Source organism: Cajanus cajan, chromosome 5 (assembly GCF_000230855.2).
Source record: "Cajanus cajan strain Asha chromosome 5, NIPB_CcT2T_4, whole genome shotgun sequence".
Classification (NCBI taxonomy): Eukaryota; Viridiplantae; Streptophyta; class Magnoliopsida; order Fabales; family Fabaceae; genus Cajanus; species Cajanus cajan.
In genome coordinates this window covers 51,353,179-51,377,435 of record NC_138521.1, presented here as the reverse complement: position 1 = coordinate 51,377,435, position 24,257 = coordinate 51,353,179, and the positions used below count along the sequence as shown (strand labels likewise).

The window sequence follows — 24,257 nt, the reverse complement described above, 5'->3', positions numbered from 1 at the left end:
AAATAATTCATTATATAGTTTATGGATTTCTGAAACCAAACCTTTAGGTTCTTATTCGCCTTTCTTTTAGAAAAGGAAGAGATTAATTACTGAGAATATGAGAAGCATATATATATACAAATTATTCATAAGAAGGTGACTAGAAGTTTCAAATAAAAATTTCAGTTCTTTAGTGTAATATAACTCCTTTAATTTGGCATAATACGAAAATGAGTAATGGTGTCATACATACATACATATATATATATATATATATATATATATATATATATATATATATATATATAAAATTTGAATTTGTCTTTACCTTAAACTTTTTAAAACTTTTTAATTTGCTATTAATTTCATTAAAATTTTATTTTGAGCTTAACATTCTTTAAAAAAGTAAAATTGCAAACGTAACTTTTAATTAATATACAAGAAAAAAAATGTTGCATATAAATTTATTGAATTAAATAATAATAATAATAATTTATACTATTAATGAAAAAGGATTATTCCATTACGCATATACACTTTTTTCGAACAATTTTGTTCTTATAATTATGTCTCAAATTATTTTTTCTTTCTTCACTATTTTTAAAAACTGTCCTTTCAACTATAACTAACAAAAAAAATATTCAAATCCTCTTATTATTAAACGCTTATTATTATTTTTTTTAAAAAAAAATTGAGACGAGGTGTTTTTATTTTTTACACTAGTAGTAATAGTAATGATAAAATGATTCCTTACATATTTAACTTCTTTTATCCATTTATGTTCATTCTTCCTCTAGGTCAGGATTAGGCTCACCTCCACTCATATGGCCGAAAAAGTTAACATGTTGGCTCAATCACTAGACCAAAACTGGATTCACAACTCAAATTCCTCCTTCTTTACTTAAGAACCTTCTTATTAGCACAGCCTAGGAGCCTATACGGATGTCAAGTATGAGAATAAAATCTTGAATAATTAGTAACGACCACTCGAAAATCAACATATTTGAGATATTGAGGCATCGATCCTTCACACAACCATGCATACTCAATGAGAATTTTATAAGTCTAACAAGTTTAATTAAGATATTCACCCTTTAGTTTCATCTTACTTTATCATATATATCTCATATATATCTTGAGTTTGGATATCCTTACAAGTGACCACATCACACTTTACCTCGCAGAAAATGACTGAAAATTTCAAATTCTATCATGAATATTCCTCGCCACCTTGAGCCGTTGAACTCTAATAAATTTCGTATAGCATATAGATTAAATTTCGTCGTGAATGAAACTGTTATATAAACTTGTATAGTGAATTTGTTAACCCAAATAAAATGATATTCCGCGCTAACATGTCATGATAGATGTTACAAGGTTATTAATTAAGCTGACAATCAAGGATGCATGGCAATCCCATATATGGTTTCATATGAGATAATTTAGTAATTGATCAATGTATGATTCAGTGCGAAATCTCTACATCGTGATGGATTATCCGGAGCAGACCCATGGGACCCAAAATTAGAATACTAAAATTGATGTATGGCTTATGGGTGAAAGAGCATTATTATGAGAAGCAAAAGGCCATGTTCATTTGACCCTTCATGTCGCCATCAACAACGGAAGGCCTTTATCTGCAGCTTGCTATCTAGCTCCTACCATGAGGAACAAGGAAACCCTAATAGTCTCTCTCTCCCCCCCACTTGCAGTATTCAACTGGTGCAGGTGTTCTCTGTTCCCTAACATGTGCCACATCATGTGAAACCCACATGTCACCCATACCACGTAATCAAATTGTCACATCCTGCCCAAATCTCTATATCAAAGGGAGGGGGTAAGATCCTACCTAGTTTCATTTTCCCACTACCTTGTTTTCATTATTTGCATATGCGGCCAAACAAGGAGGATAATTTACACCATTAATACCAACGTTTTTTCATCATAGCCATTTTTTTTTTTTTTTTGTGTGTTATTCCCCCGATACTAACTTTTTTTTTTTTTTTTTTTAAAAGTTATTTTACTCGACAATTCATTATATATATTAAATTTTAATAATTCAATCATTAAATTAAAAAATTTTAATGTATAGATCAAGTTTATAATTTTTTTAAAAATTTTAAAATCATATGATACTTTGTCATATAGATTCAAATCAATGTATAAAATATTTTTATGATTATCCGTTCATTAGAATTAACGAAACGAAATATCAAATAATTTTTAAAAATTTTAAATTTGATCTATACATTAAAAATTTCTGATTTAACAGTTGGATTATTGAAGTTTAACACATCATGAGTTATTCAGTAGAGTAACTTAAGTAAAAGTTACTCTTTATATATATATATATATATATATATATATATATATATATATATATATATATAAGGAGGGATACACTTACTTGAAGAATAAGTCTACCTTGATTTATTTATCCTCGATAACTTATATTCTATATCAAATTTCAACAATTAAATTGTTAAATTAAAATTTCTTAATGCATGAATTAAGTTTGTAAAATCTTAAAAAATTTAAAAATTATTTGATATTTCGTTTCATTAATTCAAATTGATGGATAATGATAAACAAAAACTTTTATACATTGATTTGAATTAATGAAATAGAGTGTCAAATAAGTTTTTAATTTTTTTAATTTTATACACTAAAAACTTTTAATTCAATGGTTGTGTCATTAAAATTTAATGTAGAATATGAGCTATTAAATAAAATAAGTCTATATAAATTTACTTTTGTAATAAGTGGATATCACTCTTATACACACACATAAGGGATCAAATGACACTAGTATAATTTTCATCAACTATTACATTGTTAAATAACTTTCTATTAAGTGATTACTTTTTCAAAAATTAATCTCAATTAGATTAAAAGTTTCTTAATCCTAAATTATAAATACAAAATTCCATATTAATATAAGATAATTTGATACCTTATTTATGTAGATCAAAATTAACCTAATACACAAAATTTAAAATATATTAAAATATGAATACTTTGATTACTTTCAAATTATTATTCAATTTTAACAATGTTTGACATAAATATATAAGTTGGTATGAAGTTATAATTCAACAGTTAGAATGAAAAAATTTACATTTAATTTAAAATTATTGAACGGTGTAATAGTTAGTAAAAGTTATATTGGTGTGATTTAATCTCATATATATATATATATATATTAGTATCTAAATTTATTTTAAGGATTTAGAATTTGTTTTAAAGCTATTGTATGTTGATACAATACCGCAAATATATGCGAGTGTCACCTAGATATTTAAGAAAAAATTATATTTTGATTAGTTAAAAATTGGTTTTAAATAGTTCAAGTTTTAAAAAATAGATTCTTATTTTGATGATAGACTTATATAATATTTTACATTATCCTAACTTTCCCCTCTTAAGTTTATAGATTTTTAATAAATATGTATTACTAATATAAAAAATTTAGGCTAAATTAATTATATGTTGGTCATTTGTGTTATTTTTAAGATTTATTTTGATGTTTTATCTTTTAAATTTAAATTGATTTGATTCTTTTGAAATAGTGATCATTTTCAATTTTTGACATGATTTTAAATTTTTATTTGATTGATTTAAATTGTAAAACTTGTCTTATTAGATTCAACTAGAAAAATTATGAAATCTAACAATGTTTAAACCCAAAAAAAGAGTTATATATATAGATAACGTAAATTACTTGAAAAATATATCATATAATTAATTCAAAAATAATTTAAAATGAAATTTTTTAGTTATTCCTTAAACTTATTTTCATTGTTTATGAGACTCTTTTTAGTTTAAATATTAGTAATGTTAATAATTTTCATGTAAGTAAATATAATAAAACAAATTTTATTTTAAATTAATTAAATAAAGTCGTATTTTAAAATTAAAATTGATCATTATTTTAAAAGGATTAAATCGACTCAAATGTAATAGATAAATAATTAAAATAAATATTTTAAAATATAAAAAATTAAATTAAATCCTAAAAATGAGATAAAAGACAAAAAAAAAGTAATAATTTAACTAACTTTTTTAATTTAGATTTATTTTTTTTATAGCCAACATATACGTAAAATAACTTGTATATACGTAAAATTTTAGTAATTTAACTGTTAAATATTTAAATAATTATGCATACCAAAATTTAACTAAAAAAATAATTTATAATTTAGAAATTTTAGAGTTTATATTATTACCTATATTCTAGTACAACAGAAAGTCGCGTTATTTAAGGAGTTCATTAAAGTAAAAAAAAACATGATATAAACTATCAAAGATAGAGGACAAGAGTGATATATGTGACTCTCCTTTTATAATTTGTTCTTAGTATCCTTGACTCTTGCGTTATCTCAAGTCCATTAATATATGATTAGTATCATTGTACTCAAAGTATAATCCACTTAATTTATCACTCAATATGAACCATTACAATTTTGTCTTAAAGATGAATCTTAGTGAATTAAAGAAAGAAAGTGTTTATAAATTAATTACTATTGATCTTAATTCTTAAGCAACATTAAACCTTTTAAGATGCTGAAATAATTTATAAATACATTCATCTCTCAATTAATTAACTTAGGTAAGGTACCCAATAAAATTAAGAATATTTTATAATCATTTTATTCTCTTAATAATCCTATATATGTCTTTCAAGTCAAAATTATAATTAAGTCTCAATAAAAAAATGTTAAAATAGACAACATCTCATTAAATAACTTATATCTCAAAAAATAGATCATATGTTAAGTTGCATTTATTATATTATTAGTATAAAAATATTAAACAATTTTAAATTTTAATAAAAAATGTATATTTAATATGTTAAATAAAACTTTCTAATCAAATAGTTAAATTGTATATAGAAATATGTTGTATTTATAAAGATTGATTGAACAGGGAAACTCTCAATTTATATCCCTAGACAAACTAGATTTCTACCTAAATTATATGGAGAAATTAAATTGCGTTGATATAACTTACATTAATTATTACAATATTGATATGTTATACCGTTTATTTTCAAATTTAAATGATGTTATTTTAAATTCTTAACTGCCAAGGTGACATTCATTTTAATTTCTTTATTTATGATATTTAGGTATCTTTGTTAAATAAATTTTATTTTAATAATATTTAATTTCTTAATTTTATTTGGGAGTAGATTAGAAGTATGAGACGTAGATTTATTAATTCTCATTTTTTATTTTTTATTAATAAAATATATAAAATTTTCCATGTCTAACAAAAAGTCAATTATAATGACCAAATCATTACTCTTTACATTTTTTCTTTCTAAAGAAGAACTTCCAGATTGATTTGTTTTCTCTTTTCTTCATAATCAGTAATTTAGAATCTCTCTCTAGCAAATGATTAATGCAAAGAAATTCGTCTGATATCAATCATTACATGTAGCTAAGATTATAATCAAATCAAAGAAGAAGAAAAGGAAGAAAATCTTTAAGTGGCCCCCTTGGACGTGGCCGGATAACTAGAATTATGGCTAAACAAGCTTTTTATTGATCTTTTCTCCTTCATGATATTGTATATATTTGGATTCTCCAAAATGCAATAGATATACTTCATGTTCTGCTGCCGTTCGAAATCTGAGACGCGTTCAACAAATCTTAACAGAAAACCGTGTTGACATGTTTTCTGTTTTGAGTTCTAAGGGACGATAATTATTTTATGAGAATATCAATATTTTTAATACATGGTTATACAATCATGCTCAAACCTACCACAAACGAACCTCATGATATGTTAGTTAGTTGTACCCACAGAGCATTAATTGTTCAAAGTGAAGGCGTATATGTAGCAAAAAAACAGATTATTTAGCTTCTTGAGCACATGCATTAAGTTGACAAGAATGTTGAAATCGACCAAAATTCCCACACCTTGAAATTTTATAAACTCAATATAATTATAATTTGTTAATTTACTATATTATATTATTACTCTTCAAGTCTGCGATTAATAATTAATGAAGTCCTGAGACTCGAAAAGCTTTTCTTCACATGTAAGGATGATGACTGGTATATAATAAAGGTCGTAAAGCAATTAAGAACATTTAATTATTTATTAAAATACATGACAAAAGAAATTAAGAAACAAAAAATTTAAATATTTTATTTAGAAGTAATGAGATCTTGTATATACACACACTAATACGGCAATATCTTATTAATTCAAGTGGATCCGCCACATATAATTAAGTCGTATGGACATAGCCCATGGGATGGTGCAAATTAGGTTTCTTAAGGCAACCAGCAGCGACCTCGATTATTGACACCTGTGAACATGCCATCAAGATGTTGAATTGACAAAATATATATGAAATAAGACACCCCGATTTTTTAAAATAAAAACTACGTTGGTTTCCGACGTAAACAATTTTGTATGCTTTTTTCATTGAATCAATGTTACGTTATGAAACTGTCAATGGACTTATTTGTCTACAATTTAGTATCAAGAGATAAAACAAATCCGAAAAATAAATTGTATTCTTTAATTCCTATACTTATAAACACCGTGTTTTGTTACAAGTGAAAACGGGTTTTACTTCTTTAATATTGTAGTCTTAATAAACTCCTGGGATTGATTTCAAAATTTGTGTATGAAAAAAAAAATACTATTTAATTTATGCAAGACTCAAGTGGAAATTTATACATTCATCTCGAATGAAATGTGCAATTACCTTGATTTTTTATTATACAAGTAATAAGTGCAGTGGAATGCTAACGACACTTATTCTAGCATTTTTTTAACTAAATTTTTGTAAAAATTAATTAAATTTTTTATTAATTTTACATCCTATCTAATGAATCTTTATTGATTTAGTAATAAGAATTATTAAAATGTGAGTTTTAATTAATAGTATAGAGAGTAATAATTAATATAAAAAAATGTGAGTAGCATTTCTTCGAGTGACCAAATTCAATAAATTAAACTCTATATATCTGGAAGAAGAAAAAAGTCGGAATCATCAATTTCATCATTGCACTAGCTAATATATATGTGACAAATACCCCCAAAGAAAATGAAAATAACCTCTATATAGTTGTTTAGTTGCACTATTGTCTTAATGATTTACTGCTGACTAGTCAGGGAAGAAGAATAAAATGATTTTCTCAAAATTTTCTTTAGACCTGTTGGACAGCCCTAGAGAGTACAATAAATACGCTGATCCAATAATAACTGGTATTTTTGGTGTTAGCTAGAAGTACAATAAAAACAAAATAATGTATGTTAATCAAATAAAATGTTTGGTTTAAATTATTTGATTTTTTTTTAGTTTTATTGATATTTTGAAAGAGCTTTTAATTTGGAAAATTAGTAATTATTTCCTATAAAAAAAAATTCCCACACATGCTTAAAATTTATATATATATTTAATTTAATTCATGGGATGATGAATTCAATCTTACCGCCCTCAGCATGTTCTTCTAAATAAAAAATTGAATAACTAATTCTATATATATCATTGATTTATGAGACAAGCAACGCCAATCAGATCCATGTTTAATGGTTGTTAAATGTAACTACGAACATAGATATAGTAATTATTCTCTCGGTATCATTTTGTACCCAATATTTTAGCTTAAAATTTGGTTGACATGACTTGGATATTCAAGTTTTTTTCGCAATTAATGTTAAAAATAAATTAACTAACAAACAAACAAAACACAATTTTATTTACTTTAAATTATTGTTGTTGTAAAAGGAATTAACTTAGGTTTAGAATAAATTAAAACACACACATACACACAAACCTTTTTTTGTTTTTTTTGTTTTTGGTACACAAACGTTTAGTGAAAAATTAAAGGTTGTTTATTGAAAAAAAGTCATCGATCGAGGTCGTTAGTAGATTCGATTTAGTTGGAAAGAGAATCACCTAGATTTATCCGGTTCATGTTGTTTTGTTATTATGCGAACCCAATTTGGTACATATGAATATACATTTTTATTCGCATATTATTCTCAAATAAATGATACGGAATATTAATTATACCCTAGTTTTGCGATAGGTTGGTGCTTAAAAAATTGTATGAGTGCGTTGTAGACTTGTAGGGAAGATATATGATTTCTATTATTCAAGTGTGAACGCATGACCATAACAGGAGTTATAAAGGCAGGGTCTGCTGTTGCTAACATGGGCATAGACAATTAGGAATGAAGATTAGGGGTCTATTAGCTAACTTGACACTATTTTATTTTTCATTATAAAAACACTATTTTGCTTCTATTCTTTTTTAAATATATAAATATTTAAAAACAAAAAATATAGAAATATTACATTTTTGTAATTGTAAATAAAGCTAAAAATATTTTCTCAAACCAAATTGTTAAAGAAGATTATTTTTTCTCCAATAAATGATGTAGTATCTCTATAGATTGAAGAAACAAAAAAATGTACGAGTCTGGAAGCTGGGCTAGCGTGTGGAAGCGACATATGTGATTGAACTGCATGCGTCAATTTAGTGAACGTGTCATGTGTGTGTGGGTGAACTGAGAATGTACGTGATGACTAATTAGGTAGAGTGATCCTGGGATTTCACCACCTCAACGAAATTCCAAACATCAATTCAAACAGCTTTTGGCTTTCTTAATTCTCTAAAAGTGACTCAAAACAAAAGGATACTCTAATTGAGCCAGCACATACATACGTACTCCTCACCGCAAAAGATGTTGGAGACAAATTTACTTTTTCAGCACTGATGATTATGATTACTCCCAGAAAGTTCAACATACCTAAGTGTTTTTCAACAGTTTAAAATATGATTTCTTGCAAGGAACTCCAGCGCACTTTTTGATTGCGTAGTTGGTTGCCAGATTTTTAAAAAGTGTAATTCCATTTTTTAAACTTCATCAACGTCTTCCCCCACAGATTTCCGACTTATATATTATTTTATACTATTATCCATCGTTATTCTATAATTCTTTTCCTAATCACAACATTACTGAAATTTTACATTTTTACTTGGTTTAAGCGTAGCCCTTTCTTACGGTCCAAGAGAAAAAGGTGGAGGTCGCTCGATTCGACCTTGTCTTAAAGCTAGCATTAACCCATATAACCCATAAAAAAAATTGTTAATATATGAAACCTTATTGACTTTTTGTCCTCTGACCCACTCACTGCAAATTCTCCTATTCATACGCCTTGAAAAATGTTATGGTTGAAAACGGTGAAACGGGTACGAAGGTCGGTTTGTTGAAAAGTGACCGTCAACGGCCGTTTATCTCGCCGGTGCCACTAATTACGTACAAGTAAGCTCTTATAAGCACTGCGCCTGTTCAACACATGGCAGGGAAGAAGCTACAAGCATACACATAATACTAATATAGTATAACATGATATTAATTAATATAGGAGTATCAAACTTTGTAATTATGAGATTTTTTGGTAACATTATTCTATTATTTAAGCTGTGATCACATTAGCTAACATTATACAGTAATCAAACTTTCTGGTTGATTATACCAAGAAGATTTGCATATGATAGGGGGGATTAATTAATCATTAATAATTAATAATATAAATCAAACTCTTCATTAATGACTGAGATATGGAACAACTTATACAAATTATGAAGGCTGACTAGAAAAGCCCACACACTTCACATCCACATGGACAGAGTGCTTTTTCTCTCTACATAAAAAAATAATAATAATAAAGAAAAACTAAATGGACATTCTTTTGGACTACTCCACCAAAAATATTGGGGAGACCAAAAAAGAAAAAAGAAAAAAGAAAAAAGAAAAAAGAAAAAGTGAAATGAATTTGTGCATGGGTACAGGACCAGGCTAACGTTCTTCCTGTTCACGATGATGATCGCGAGACGATAACCGGAAAACCCACTTGGTGAGAGACTTTCTCTTGTTGCTAAACAGAGGACTAGTCCTCTGAGTGCAAGTGGACTCTGCGACGAAGGCTTTGAAGCGCTTCATGGCCAATCCGAGAGTGTCCTCGGACATGTTAGCGAAACAGACGCGGAACCACCCTGGCTCGGTGCAATGGCACGACGACCCAGGGGAAATGTTTAACCCAACTTTGTACACTATCTTCTTCCACAGCTCCATCTCCGCTTCGAAAGTGTTGGAATGCAAAAGGTGCCTCATGTCAACCCAGCAGAACAACCCCGCATTGCTCTCCAGGCAAGAAATACCAGCTTTTTGTAACCCCGAAACCAGCATTCTGTGTCGTCGTTTAAGCCTCCTCTGGTTCTCAGCGGTGTAGTTTCGTCTGAACTTCTTGTCCCCCAGCATGGCAGAGAGCAGGTACTGCGTTTGCGAGGAGACAAGCCCGAAGCTCGACATCTTGGTTGCCGCGGCAACCACAGTGTCGTTTTCGGAGTAGATGGCGCCCACGCGGAACCCCGGCAAACCCAAGTCCTTTGAGAGACTATAGACCACGTGAACTCTGTCCCAGACTTCGTCAGCCACGTCGTTTCGCTCCTTCAGGATCTCCATGACGCTGACGAAGCCCGGGGAGCTAAAAACGGTCCCGGAGTAAATCTCGTCGCTTATCAAATGCATGTTGTTTTTCTCTTTGATGAAGTCCACCAGAAGGTTCAACTCACTCCGAGACATTGTCGTGCCTAGCGGGTTTGACGGGTTCGTCACCAACACGCCTTTCACTCTTAGGTTGCGCTTGCGTGCCTCCTCGTACGCTTCTCGCAATGCCGGCTCCGTAATTTGGAAGTTGTTAGAGCTTCTGCATTGTATTGGAACTATCTCTGCCCCGGTTCTCCACTTTAGGTCTCTGTCAAATCTGTATAACATAACATTAAGCAAGGTCAGGGGAATGTGTATGTATGATTATTTAATATTTAATATTTAATATTTAATATTTAATATTTAATATTGAAGCTAGCGTATGCTTGCTTTTATACTTGGGAGAATATTATATTATATATGTACGCACCCTGGGTAATAAGGAGTGGGAAGGAGAAAAGCCTCTCCTTGTTCAGCCAGACAGAACATTAAGGTTTCGTTTGCGGAAGTGGCACCCGCTGTGAGAACGATGTGGTTGGGGTCGAAAGTGACTTTGTTTCCTCTAATCTCAGCCATGAAATCTACCAATGCCTTCTTGAAGGAAGGGAGACCATGGTAGTCTTGGAAGAGACCTAGCTCTCTGAATATGGATTTCCCATCTCGCTTGAACCCTGCCACGTCAGGGTTCTTTTCGAGCCACGACTCTAAGAGGTCGAAAGAGAGCTGCATATGAAAACATAAATTTGGTGAGCCAACATGTTGATTATACTATAAAGTTTGAACATATACATGTTAGCTAGTGTGTGGTTAATGGTTATGAAAGAAAAAAACAATGAATGTCTAATTACCTGATTCTCTGCGAGGCCCATTTGGATAATTCCTTTGGGATTATGAACCTCGTCGTAAGGGTTTTTCTCATATTCCTGCCATCCTAGAAAGTAAGAAGAATCTTGGCCGTGACTATTGCACGTAGCTTTTGTGGACAAGAGCCTCATTTTTGTGTTAGGATTAGGAAGGAATGAAGAGGTTGATATGCGAAGGAAGGAGAAGGGAAGTGAGAATTGAGAAGAGAAGAGAAGGAGAATGTTTGGAGACGAATTGGTGTGTGGAGTAGTAAGGTTGGGTATATATAAAGTCGTAGTGGGATAGAAGGCCACGTGGTCTTGGGGAAACTATTTTGACTAAAAAATATGGGGAGAGAATAAATAAATAATGGTTAATCTAAAAGCACCGCCCCAACCATGTCACGAGAAGTCCACGCTCTCTAGTATCACTCAAAAAAGAACAGCGACTAAAATGTTATTGACACTACTTGTGGAAAGTGTCTCTTCCACCGGGTATTTTCTCGCGTGGGGTTTCGAGTTTATACGAGTCAAGAAATAATGAATGTTTTCCTCTGTTTCTTGTTTTCATTGCCATCAACTCAAGCCGTATTATTATGTCTACACTGGTTAATTCAATTCTGTAGATGCAGATAATGAAGTGAATAACATTAACGAATAGAAGAAGGTGTATTTTTTGCGTACTTGGTAGAGACGCATAGAACTGCCGACAGCAAATCTCATGGAAAGTGGGTCATTGTGACCCACGAGGTCCATCAAGACTTAATATGGACCCTAAGGCATGGTCCATGTGCTCCCTGGTTACCCTAACCCCGTCCAATTTGTGTCGGCCATTTTCTACGACTCACTTTTTACATACCCAAACATGCCCCCAGTGTTTCTCCCTCCTCGTTTAATATATTGGCACTAGCAAACTAACAAATTTCTTGATTTCGAGTCATGACTATAGAATCTCAATTCGGCATCAAGACAATATCACTCATATGTTCCTCCCCTTTCATATACGTTTTAATAATACTCTCGCAGCAACAGATTGCATCACGTAATAAGCATATCAATTTCATTGGTCAAACTTTGCAATTTATATTAATATATATTATTATCGCCATAATGGGTTTGAACCGTATGTATATATACTACAGAAAGCTAAAAATGTAAAATTGTATATAACTGCAAGTTGCCATGTGACATGTGTGTCAATGGCTCAATGCCCGCTTTGTTTCCCTAAAATAGGTCTTCCTTTTATGAGCAAAATTATAAGTTTCCTTTTATTTTTGTTTATAGTTTGTTACAATTGAAATAGAATAGAAGAAAAGAAACATTTTTTGGGGTTCAAGACTCTGATTTTCAACAGCTACTCGTGGACTTTATGAAGATCGGTTCTCGCAAAATTTGTTTATTACCATAAAATTAATTTGTTCCTACCATCCTTCAAAAGAAATCAAACTCTTTATTCCTGTAACCAATAAATATTGGTTAGATGATAAAAAATATGATAATATAAAATCTAGGTTTTGATTTTCTTCTGTCACGACGATGATAATAGTTTGTTTTCAATGAATTTAAAATTATGATAACAAAGATTCTCAATCAGGGGAGGCCCACGCTAAAAGGAGTTGATGGAGGGTAATACTTTCTAGATATCTATGAAGGTTGAAGATTGGTGGGTTAGTTCAGGGATGGAACAAGAATATAAAATCTAGAAAGCAAGATTAAAATAAATAAAAAATAAAAATTACAACATAAATAATAACAATTTTAAGAAATTTGGGGAAGATGACCCTTAAGCGAAGAATCAAATCTTTGGTCGTTATTCCTTGTCTGTTTCCAAGTCTCTCAAAAACTTACGTGAAAATTCTTTTGTTTAATTTAAAACTATCATTTTAGTTTGTATATTCCATATTTATTATATATTAATATATAACTAAAATTTACAATAAATTGTATATAAAATAAATAACATATAAGTTATATTTAAAATTTGTTTAAATAGATACTTTTAAACATGTAAATTATATTTTAAATTTATGATAAAGAATTTATATTGTATCGTTAGATTAATTTTATATATAGATGATTATTTTAAGATATTAAATTTTAATTAATAAATAATTATGATAAATAAAATTAAATTATATATATAGAGAGTTAAAAAGAATTTTTAAAAGTTCTCTTGTCAAAGAAAAATAGATAAATTTTTTTTAAAGCAAAATAGTCATTTATATTTAATATATAAAGATTTATAATACCTATTATTATTATTATTTCTAATTTTTTGGGTCAAATTTTGTTTTTCTTATATTTCAATGACACATTCTTAGATTAATTTCCTTTTACATTTAAATTTTCACTTTTTTTATAAAAAAATATATCCATTCATATTTATCTGCTTTTAATTAATTTACTTAAAGTTATAAATACTTTGGATGAATTGCTATCATTCTCCTAAGAGAAAAAATAGAAAAGATTAAGAAATGTGGTGATCGATTTGACTCTTTTAAAGAAAATGTGTGTAAAATAAAACAAGCAAAGGTACATCAATTCTTTACGAAGAAAGTTAAATTTATGTCTTTTTTCAAATTAAAGCAAACATGTTCTATTTTTTTTCTTCTCATTTTAAAATAGCAAATCTAAAAGAGAGAAAGTTCCTAAATGTAGATTCGCCCCTAGGTTATTGTATAAACAAGAGGCTAAATAAGGAAATACAAAGCTTAAAATTTTTACGAAGTTGGTAGGAAGATTTAAAAACAATGGAAATGAAGCAATAATTGATTATGAGTTGCAAACTGTCATCCGCCCTTAGTTTTTTTAGCTACCTGATTTCATAGTATTCAATTCGATAATTCACATGCATTAGGTGAAGTGATAGGGTCACATAAGCCGAAAAAACAATTGATATCTTTTTAGTTATATCCCTATTAGTTGGCACTGTTAAAATGTAGAGACAAGGGTGAAAGCGTTTATCTGTTTTAGGCAATAAAGTGATCAAAGTGACACTTAAATATATAGCTGGGTGCGTGTGGTAGCTGGTAGTCACTTTCACTGTCACTGCGTCACTCTAGATCTAAGACCATTCTCGCTCACTCATTTGCTTTGCCTCTTTTATTTATGAATATTTTATTATATTCAAATATTAATTAAAATCATATACAAAATCACTTAATTAACATTAATGTGGTTTGATATGAAAGTTTATATACAAAACGTGTATTTTTAGCGAAGCCCTTTGCTTTTAACATCGTTGCCAAGAATTGTGAGCGCCAGCTAATGTTGCATTTTAACTTTGGCGTTTCAAGGTTTAGGTGGGTTGCCTTGAAACAAACAACGTAATTACAGTAACCCTACCTAGCAGCTAAAAGCATGTGTAGGCATAATATATATATATATAAGAGATATTTGTTTACTTCAAAAAATAAATCTACCTATACTTATTCATTCAATAAATTATATTCTATATTAAATCTTAACAATCAAACTATTAAATTTAAAATTTTTAATACACAGATTAAATCTACAAATTTTTAAAAATTTTAAAAATTATTTAATATTTTGTTTCATTAATTCAAATTAATGGATAATTATAAAAATATGTTATTCGTCAATTAGAATTAATAAAATTAAGTATCAAATAATTTTTAATTTTTTAAAAATTTATAAATTTAATTTGTACATAAAAATTTTTAAATTCAACAGTTAAATTATTACAATTTAATATAAAATATAAGTTATTGAACGAAATAAGTTTAAATATATTTATTCTTAAAATAAAAAAATCTCAAGAATACACAAAATTATAAGTAATTTATATATATATATATATATATATATATATATATATTATAAGTGTGATTAATATTGTTCTTTAATTAAAATTAGATCTTGATAATATATAATTGTATATTAATAAATTTCACATTAATTGTGAATGAAAGTTATTGAGGTAAATTTTAAATTCTCACACTATATATATATATATATATATATATATATATATATATATAATTATATTTAAGTTCTATCTTTTTTATCGGTAAAATGAAAAAGTTAAAATAATAAATATAAGTCATTTTGATTTTACTTTAATCTATTCTCATTTTTGTTAACTTACAATATTGTTATATATGTGAATTTGAGGTGATATTATTGAAATTGACAAATTTGGAGTGGGAATATTAGTGGTAAAGAAAGGACTTAAAGTTACTTACTCTTTAGTCTGAAAGGTATATTCACGTATATCCAAAAGTTGTGCGTCTTGTTCAAGAGTTAAAACTAAAAATTATATTTAAATATTTTCATTTTTTAACCTATCAAAATATTTTTCAAAAATCTAATTGTGATAAGACAATGAACATCAAAATAATCAATATACATATCAAAGAACTTAACTGCCACTAACTTAAAAGGGATATTTTTTTTTTGGGAGGATCTGTTGTTCTAGTATAAATGTTTCTAGTGTTTAGTGCCATAATTTATTTTGGGTGGAATATCTTTTAGTTTAGTTATCAAATATTTATAACATCATGAAAAATTGTAGATATCTCATAACTTTCTACTCAAGATGCAAGGACTTAATTATTGATTATTCCTCTTTTAATTAAGGTAATTTTAATTTGAACTTCTAACTTACTCTATAAACTTTTACATTATTAATAAATAACTTTATATACGATCTAATTTTTATCAATTGTAACTGTACACCGAATGTTACTTCATTATTTGTTGTATTAAATTTTTATAAAAATTTAACAATTATCAATGTATAATAAGAGTTATTGTTTTTATATATTTTAAAAATATATTCCATTAATTTTGATGTTCACCAATAAAGTGTTAAATAATTATATGTTAATTACATAAGATTTTAAAATATAATTTATACAATAACAATTTTCTATCTAATAATAAATTTTGTGATAAAATTTACTTAAGAAAAGTAATTGTTAATGTAACTTGTAGCAATGTATTCTGAACCTTCGTTATATATATAGTGCGTATGTTTGTATACTATTTAATAACTTTTCCTTAGATAATTTTATCTCAAAATTTACTATGACTTTTTTTTTATATATTTTATTTACAAAATTTTATATTAATCTTGAATTATTTGTATGTTTCATTTGTATGAAATATTTGATTACCCAGCTATTATTATTCATTTGACGCAAACAATAAGGTAATGTATACTTTTAATTAATTAATTTACAATTTTTATTGACATAATTATTTTTTCATATAAAGATTAGTTAAATTGATATGAATTTATCTTATGAAAAGTTACTAATTATGATAATTAGTGTCATTAAGTTATATTAGTTATGTAATTATTATTATTATTATTATTAGTATCTTCTATTTATAAAAACTCGTTAAGGGTCATGTTCTATTTCTATATTTTTATTCATATTTTTTTTATTGATTAATATAATTTAATTCCTAAAATTTGTTGTGTTTTCTGAAAATCCTAAGATTAATCTAGTAGTAGAGATAGAAATAACATTCCCATGGTTCTAGATTTAATTAACACTGTAAATAAAAAGAAAATATAGGATTAATGGATCTCTTCCTTCCCCATTTTACGTAGATATAGGTTATATTAATATATGAGCCAAGCTTTGTACTCTCACCGCAGCATTTTCAATGTGACCATATATGACATCCAAATACTATCGTTTTCTGTCACCAACCACAATTCCATCATAGGTGCAACTTCATTTCTCGGCCAACATTTCATTAATTTTTTAAACCTACTCTATTCTATACCTCTTTAATTTCAAAACTGTTTCCAGGACCCTTAACAGTGTTACACTAGAAGTTTTATGATTTTTTAATGATCAAAATTTATTTATCATTCTCCATCCATTTGAATTGATGAATTCACCAAAAAAAAAAAAAAACCAATCGAATTAATGAGATAAAATAACCTTGTTAAACGTCTTTGAGCCTCTACCTAAAAGTAGGTGGTTAGTCGTAAGGAAAGTAAATTACAACTTCCAGCTAGTTTTACTCACCGTAAGTTGTTTGAATCATGAGGCGTTGAAATTTCCATATTCATAATTAGTAAAACACCCTACTTTCAATATTTAAAAGTGGAGGAAAAATATTTCCAAGTTTTAGAAAATATTATTTGGTTGAGTTTTTTATATGTAATAAAAAAATGAAATTTAAGCTTCAAGAGTAATTAGAAAGAATATATATTACAATAAATATTATATACGCATAATTACACATAACAAAATGATGTATAATATACGTAAATATAAATTTATTTAATATATAATTACACATATTCTTAGTGTTAATTATGACGAGTAAGATTTAACAACATATATTATATATCACTATAATTTATATTTACACTTTTTAAAAATATATCAACATGTATTATATTTATTGTGTAAGTAAAAATATTTTTCAATAACAAGTATTGTATTATTATGGGATGTGCCACCATATAACAATTTTTTTTAAAAGTTATATGTGCATTTTATCTTTTATATTTAGAAAGAGTATTTTATGGGATCCTATCTTACTCTAAAAATATATTTAAATACTTAATCCATTTAATTTATTCCTTTCCTTTTCAAATATTCCTTTCCTTTTCAAATGCTATTTATGTTTTATCTTTTGTACTTAACATAATTATAATTTTAATTATTAAAAATTTTATTTCCATATTAGTTAAGATAATAATTGATGTATAAAGTGCATTTTTACATTGTTTCAAATATCGATACATGAAGTAACCAACTTTCTACATCGACTTTATTTATGTTGATAAGAACTAATGTAAAAGATTCAAAATAACTAATGTACAAGTGTCTTATTGCATTAGTTCATGATATATACAACAGATGGATCAATAAAATTTATTTTTTACAAAAAAAATTATTGAAAATATGATTTTATTAACTTTAACACCCAATGCCAATGATCAATGATCATGATATGTATATATTCATTTTTTATTCTCTTCTTAATCAATCCTTTCTTCTTTTAGGTGAAAAAACAAATCATTTTAAAATTTAATATTGATTAAAATTTATATTTAATTAATATTTATTTTAGTTTTTATTATTATTGAAGATTTCACATTGATTAGTGAGATGACTATATTAATATATAAGTGGTGATCAATCATCGTCTTTTAAATCAATTTTATAAGATTGAGTTAAACTTTATATTTTACTTTCTTAATTAAGATATACAGTATCTAGCGGTGACAAATTAAATCATTTTTATCCATTATCAATTCGATCCATCCACAAGTAAATTTATCCAATCTACCTATTACAATAAAAATAAATAATAGATCAAATTCAATCCATCCATATTTAATTTTATAGATGGTTAGTGATTCATTCATCAAACTCCATCGGATTACAATATGAGATGTTTATTGAATTAAGATTTTAAAAGATTATTTTGACATAAAAAAAAGTCTTGTGAATTTTATAGACTATATAAAAATGTAATGACTTATAAAAAAATAAAAAAAAAAAGAGAAATAAAATATTTTAAAATAAAAATTATTTAATTTTTAAAGAAACTTTTATGGATGAATTGGATATCCATCCATGAAAAACATTGTTAATGGATGTATTGGATAATTTTTTTTTTTGCTTTAGATGAATTGGGTGGATTGTATTTTCATGTGAATTTTTAATAGATATGAATTGATTAATGAATTATTTTTATCTGATTCATTATAATCCACCTAAAAAATTATCCGGTTCATCTATTTATCACCTCTAATGATATTAGAGTTTATCTCAATGATTATTGATTGTTATTAGGCCTATTAGGCTATCAGTTATTGATTCACTATCAAACCACCTACAAACATATAATTCTGTAAATTTTTTGATTAAGATGTTTAGTCTTTGACACAAAAAAATGTGATGGAAATCTTACATTAATTATTGATAGGACCTTAATTAATAGAATATATAAGTGAGGACAATTCACATGTTACAAACCAATTTTATAAGCTAGATTGTGTTAGGTGGATATACCTTATTTAGATATAAGTTTAAAGTATTTTTGAGAACTTTTATACTGAAAATAAAGAATTAGTAAAAAAAATTATGTGTTATATTCTAAGCCTTTGCTTTTTTAAATAGTAAAAATATTTAATTTGAAGACCAATATGAATTCATTGTGTTCTTGGAATTTCAATAATGTTGTTATTAGAACCCCACCCACAGATTGATGGTGCTTTGTCTAAATGGATAGTGAGTAGATCATATAAATAAGTTTGACACCACAATATAACCTAAATTCTTAAGGCATTAAGTAAGTAAATCTTTCTCACTTATCAACATGTCCAATTTTAACTAATGTGAGACTTCACTTTACACTTAATCTTTAACACTTCACCTCAAGTGTGAATCTCTTTCATGTGGTGTCGCTATGGGTAGCAAAACGGGCCAGCCTATCCCGTTTTGGCCCGCCCCGCCAATGGCCAGCCAAAAACGGGCTGGGCCGGGCTGGCCCGCCAATAAAAACGGGCTGAAAATGCTGGCCCGCCCCGCTTAAGGATGGGTTGGCAGGCTGGCGGGCCAGCCCGCATACCCAAAAAATAATTTACAAAAAAAATAAAAAAAATTGCGTAGAAAACACACAAACAACTGAACCACCGATGAAATCCCAGTCATTGCAACAGAATACAAAGCCAACATAAAAATATCCTAAGATAAAAAAATATTTAAAAAAATCGATCTGTAACCCAAGCAAAACCTAGAAAGCATAAAAAACAAAGGAAAGCAAACCATAAATCTGAAAAATCAAAAGAAAAAACAGATCAGAGGTACAACCAAGCACATCAACACCCACCATACGCTCCAGAGACACTAGATCTACGCAAAAACCCCAGAATGAAAAATTTTGAAGAGCACCCACGACACAAAACCGAAAACCAAACAGACCCACGAAAAAGCCTGTTTACCTGTTGGGCCAGATTTATTTTTAATTTTTATATAAAGCCTATTATTTATACTAAAGCCTAATCACTCAATCACCTATGCGGGTTGGCGGGCTGTGACGGGCCAGCCTGCTATTTGGCCCGCCGGGTTGGTGGGTTGGCGGGCTGAAATGATAGGCCCGGCCTGCCAAAAATTGGCGGGCCAGCGGGCCGGCCTGCAGGCCACGACCCATTTTGCCATCCCTAGGTGTCGCTCCCCTTAAGAGGAAGTCTTTTTCATCCACAAGTATTCAATGATGATTTACTTGTATCATCGTTGTACATCAACAAGAGACTTCCTCTACACTTCTAAGGAGATTTTTTCTACAAGGGATGATCACACTCTTGAATCTCCTTTCAATTCTATTATTCAGGATCTTACTCTTAGATTCGTCTACCACCAATTCTATTGATTGTTATTCATTTGAGCTGGTCACTAGTTACATAATAATTTTGCAGAAGTCTTTTTCATAAAATTTTAAGTTTTGCAAAAAAGTTGGGTTCATTTTAGATGAATAAACTATAATTATATATTTTTCATTTCCCGAAATTTAAGGGTTTTTTTTTTTCTTTCTGGAATTGAGATGAATTAATTATGACAACAGTGCTTTTATTTAAAAATTAATTAATACTAGTTAATCTCTACTGGAGTTTTACGTTAATAAGTTGACTCACAATTATGTAAGAAAAAACAAGTTGACTCACAATAATTATTTATTTAAAGTGAGATCATTGTCGATCTGTATACATAATTATATGAATTTGGATCGCAATATTCTCTCTCCAGCCTCTCTCCTGCAACATTAATAACCATTAGATATATTTAATGACTCAAATTTAATTTTATAATTAATATAACTTTTTAAATGATTAAATTTGAGCTATTAGATATATTCAATGACTATTAATGTTGCAGGAGAGATGCTGGAGAGAGAATATTGCAGGAGAGAATCTAAATTGTAATTATATATAGACCGTGATTTTTTTTTTTTACTTTGGTACATGTTCTAATTATCGTGTCATGGACAGTTACTCTTCCTTGGTTGGGTACTCATAACTAAACCCTAAAACAAGGCCTACAACGCTTGATGAAGTTTTTAATTTAATTTATAGTCTAGTTAAAAGAGTCCATTGTGTGAGGATTTGTGATGCATGCTTTCTTATAATAGTTTTTCACTATATTTTTTCTTTATCTTTTTATCATATTATTTATCTTATCTCACACTCTTTCTATCTTATCTTCCTATTATAAAATTATTGTAAAAAAATGTAATAAAGAAATTACTGTTAACGATATTGAGGAGCATGGAAGACGAGTTAATATTTGAAGCACTTTTTTTTCTTTGGCATTTAGGAGGGCAAAAATCCAAGCAAAACGAATTACAGGCAGTAACTCGATTGTACTGTCTCGAAGAAGAACCAAAAGGGAGAAGCCATAGGGGGGTTTGATAAACATATCACTTTGTTATAGTACAATTCATTAATAATAAACATAATTTCCTTCAAGAAAATAAAATCTAAAAGAAGCATAGACACATCACTGACATAGTTAAAACATGTTTGGTATAAATTATTTGAGAAATAATTAATTTTAAATAAATTATTTAATGCTTTTGAACTCAAATTATACCGATACAAGCCTATAAATTTTAGTATTCTATAATATATATATATATATATATATATATATATATATATATATATATATATATATATATATAAACGATATACACATTTTTTAAACAATTTTATTTTTAAATTCTTAAATAATAAAAGGATAAATATTAAAAAATAATTATTCTTACAAATATAAAATTTAAATTTAAAAATTGATATTTAAAGATTAAGTGTAATATCAATTTATCTAATAAATATTAATTATTTTTAAATATTTTTATTAATTAAAATATAAAGATATAAAATTTCTTGACTTCACTAATTAAACAATAATATTGATAATTGATCTTTTTTAACAATTATTTCCATAAAAAAATTAAAATTTAATAATACCTAATTTAATGATGTCATGCATTATTCATTCAACCGATGGTAACGGTAATTGATTTGACATTTTGAATATAAGCCCCCACTTACACTAATAACTGTATATGCATGTAATGTTTGTCAAACTAATTACTTTTTCTTAATTGCTGGGAAACTATATGTAATAAATTATATATAGATAGACAAGAATCTCTAGAAATTGGCCCCATTACATAAATGTCATGGAAAAAAATTGAAAGCGACACAAAAAAAGTAACGATTGATGAGGTTGATAAATACAAATTAAGGGTGTCATATGTAGGGTATCCAGAACACCCCTTAATTCCACATTATCAGGCAATGCTGATTAATAATAACATTGTCCAATTAAATTTGTCTAAAAAAAAAAAGAAGAGCAACATTTTCCAAATTCATGGACGACTCTGGAAGGTGCATATCCACATGAATGCTAGCGACATATTTTACATAGCATTTTTTACCCTCACATTGTTTGAAAAAACAAATTATCAGAAATATTCAAGTGAAATTCAATATTAATCAGGAGTGTGTAAAAGAATTTTGAGCCTTAAGATAAGTTTCTTTTTATAAAGACTTAATATAATATTAATTTTTATTATTTTAGCTTGTAAATTATTTATTATAAATGTTGTTATTTTATATTAATCTTCTAATTTTTTATTTAGAAATATACTTTTTATTTGATATTTTATATATATCCATACTTTTTCTTTTCTTTGGCCATTAATAATAAATTAATTATATTATATTTTTAAATATAAAGTTGAATAAACGAAAAATTTATTACAATATATATATATATGAAATTTTCTTTTTGAGAGTCTAAAACGAAGAGCTAAATAACCTTACAATAATGACGGCTCTGTAATTAATATAAGTGTCTTATTTCTTATTTAATGCATATCACATATTTTTTTTATTTGATCAGTGAAAATACGTTAAACTGAATGACTATTCTTTCTAATCCTATCCCAATAAATTAACAACTGTTAAGGCAGTCTCTCGTTAGGAAGAATGATTTAAAGCGCTATTCGTAAACATGAAGCAAAATACATCACATAAAGCCTATCCGACAATTTTCCAACATCCCAAATCATTATTGGTTAAAATTCGAAAGCATATATTTCATAGTTTCATCTTATATGTTTAGACAAACAAATGACGAAGCAGTATATCAGCTTGTTAACCGCTATTATGATATTTTCATTTCTCCACAAATAAACGTCCCATTTTTGAATTTGGAACTTTGCTTTAACTAAATTAAATGAGGACAATCTCTATCTGGAATGCGAATGAATCAGCCATGAGATAAACGCAGAAGTGTTATAAAGAGAGGGCTATTACTCCGGTGCCCTCTTATTTGAAGGGGTTTTGGTGCCCCTCAGTATAAAAGTTGGGTTTTTATGGGTAATAAGGTAAATTAATCAATTTATCAATTTATTTTATTGCCCCTAAAAACCCAACTTTTGTACTGAGGGGCACCAAAACTCCTTCAAATAAGAGGGCACCGGAGCATTCCCCTAAAGAGAGGGATCGCGAATAAAACAAGAGACCACGTGGTTTGTAGTAATAGAACGTTATTAGGTCATGTGAAACCCTCGCTTAAATGCCCCCATAACACCCTCCGAAACGTACATAGACATTAGTCACGGGACCATTAGAAAGCTAGCTAGTCCACCATGACAACGTAACATGAAGCTCACGTTAGTCCATTCTTCACTCTCTTGCCAAGAGACATTGCCATGGCCCAACGACCTTCTTTGTTCCCTTCTTTCAATATTGTGGGTCCCACTCATTCCCCACCATGTTATTTTCCATCTCTTCCCAACCTTGCTCTTTCCACATTGCATATACATACATGTATGGGTGAAATGGATGAGTGTGTATGTCTATATTGTACTATTGGTTGCATGAATCAATTGATGTGAAGTTAT

At 28.0% G+C, this 24,257-nt stretch overlaps 1 protein-coding gene across 1 annotated transcript; it reads right to left on the bottom strand.

Moving 5' to 3' along the window:
- Positions 1–9,537: 9,537 nt before the first annotated feature.
- On the bottom strand, positions 9,538–12,364 carry LOC109810552 (1-aminocyclopropane-1-carboxylate synthase 3). Its single transcript, XM_020374035.3, has 3 exons — positions 11,349–12,364; positions 10,931–11,223; positions 9,538–10,777 (listed from the first exon to the last, which is right to left on the bottom strand). Exons 1-3 carry the CDS (start codon positions 11,493–11,495, stop codon positions 9,811–9,813), a joined length of 1,407 nt encoding a protein of 468 aa, XP_020229624.1. The 5' UTR covers positions 11,496–12,364; the 3' UTR covers positions 9,538–9,810.
- Positions 12,365–24,257: the final 11,893 nt, after the last annotated feature.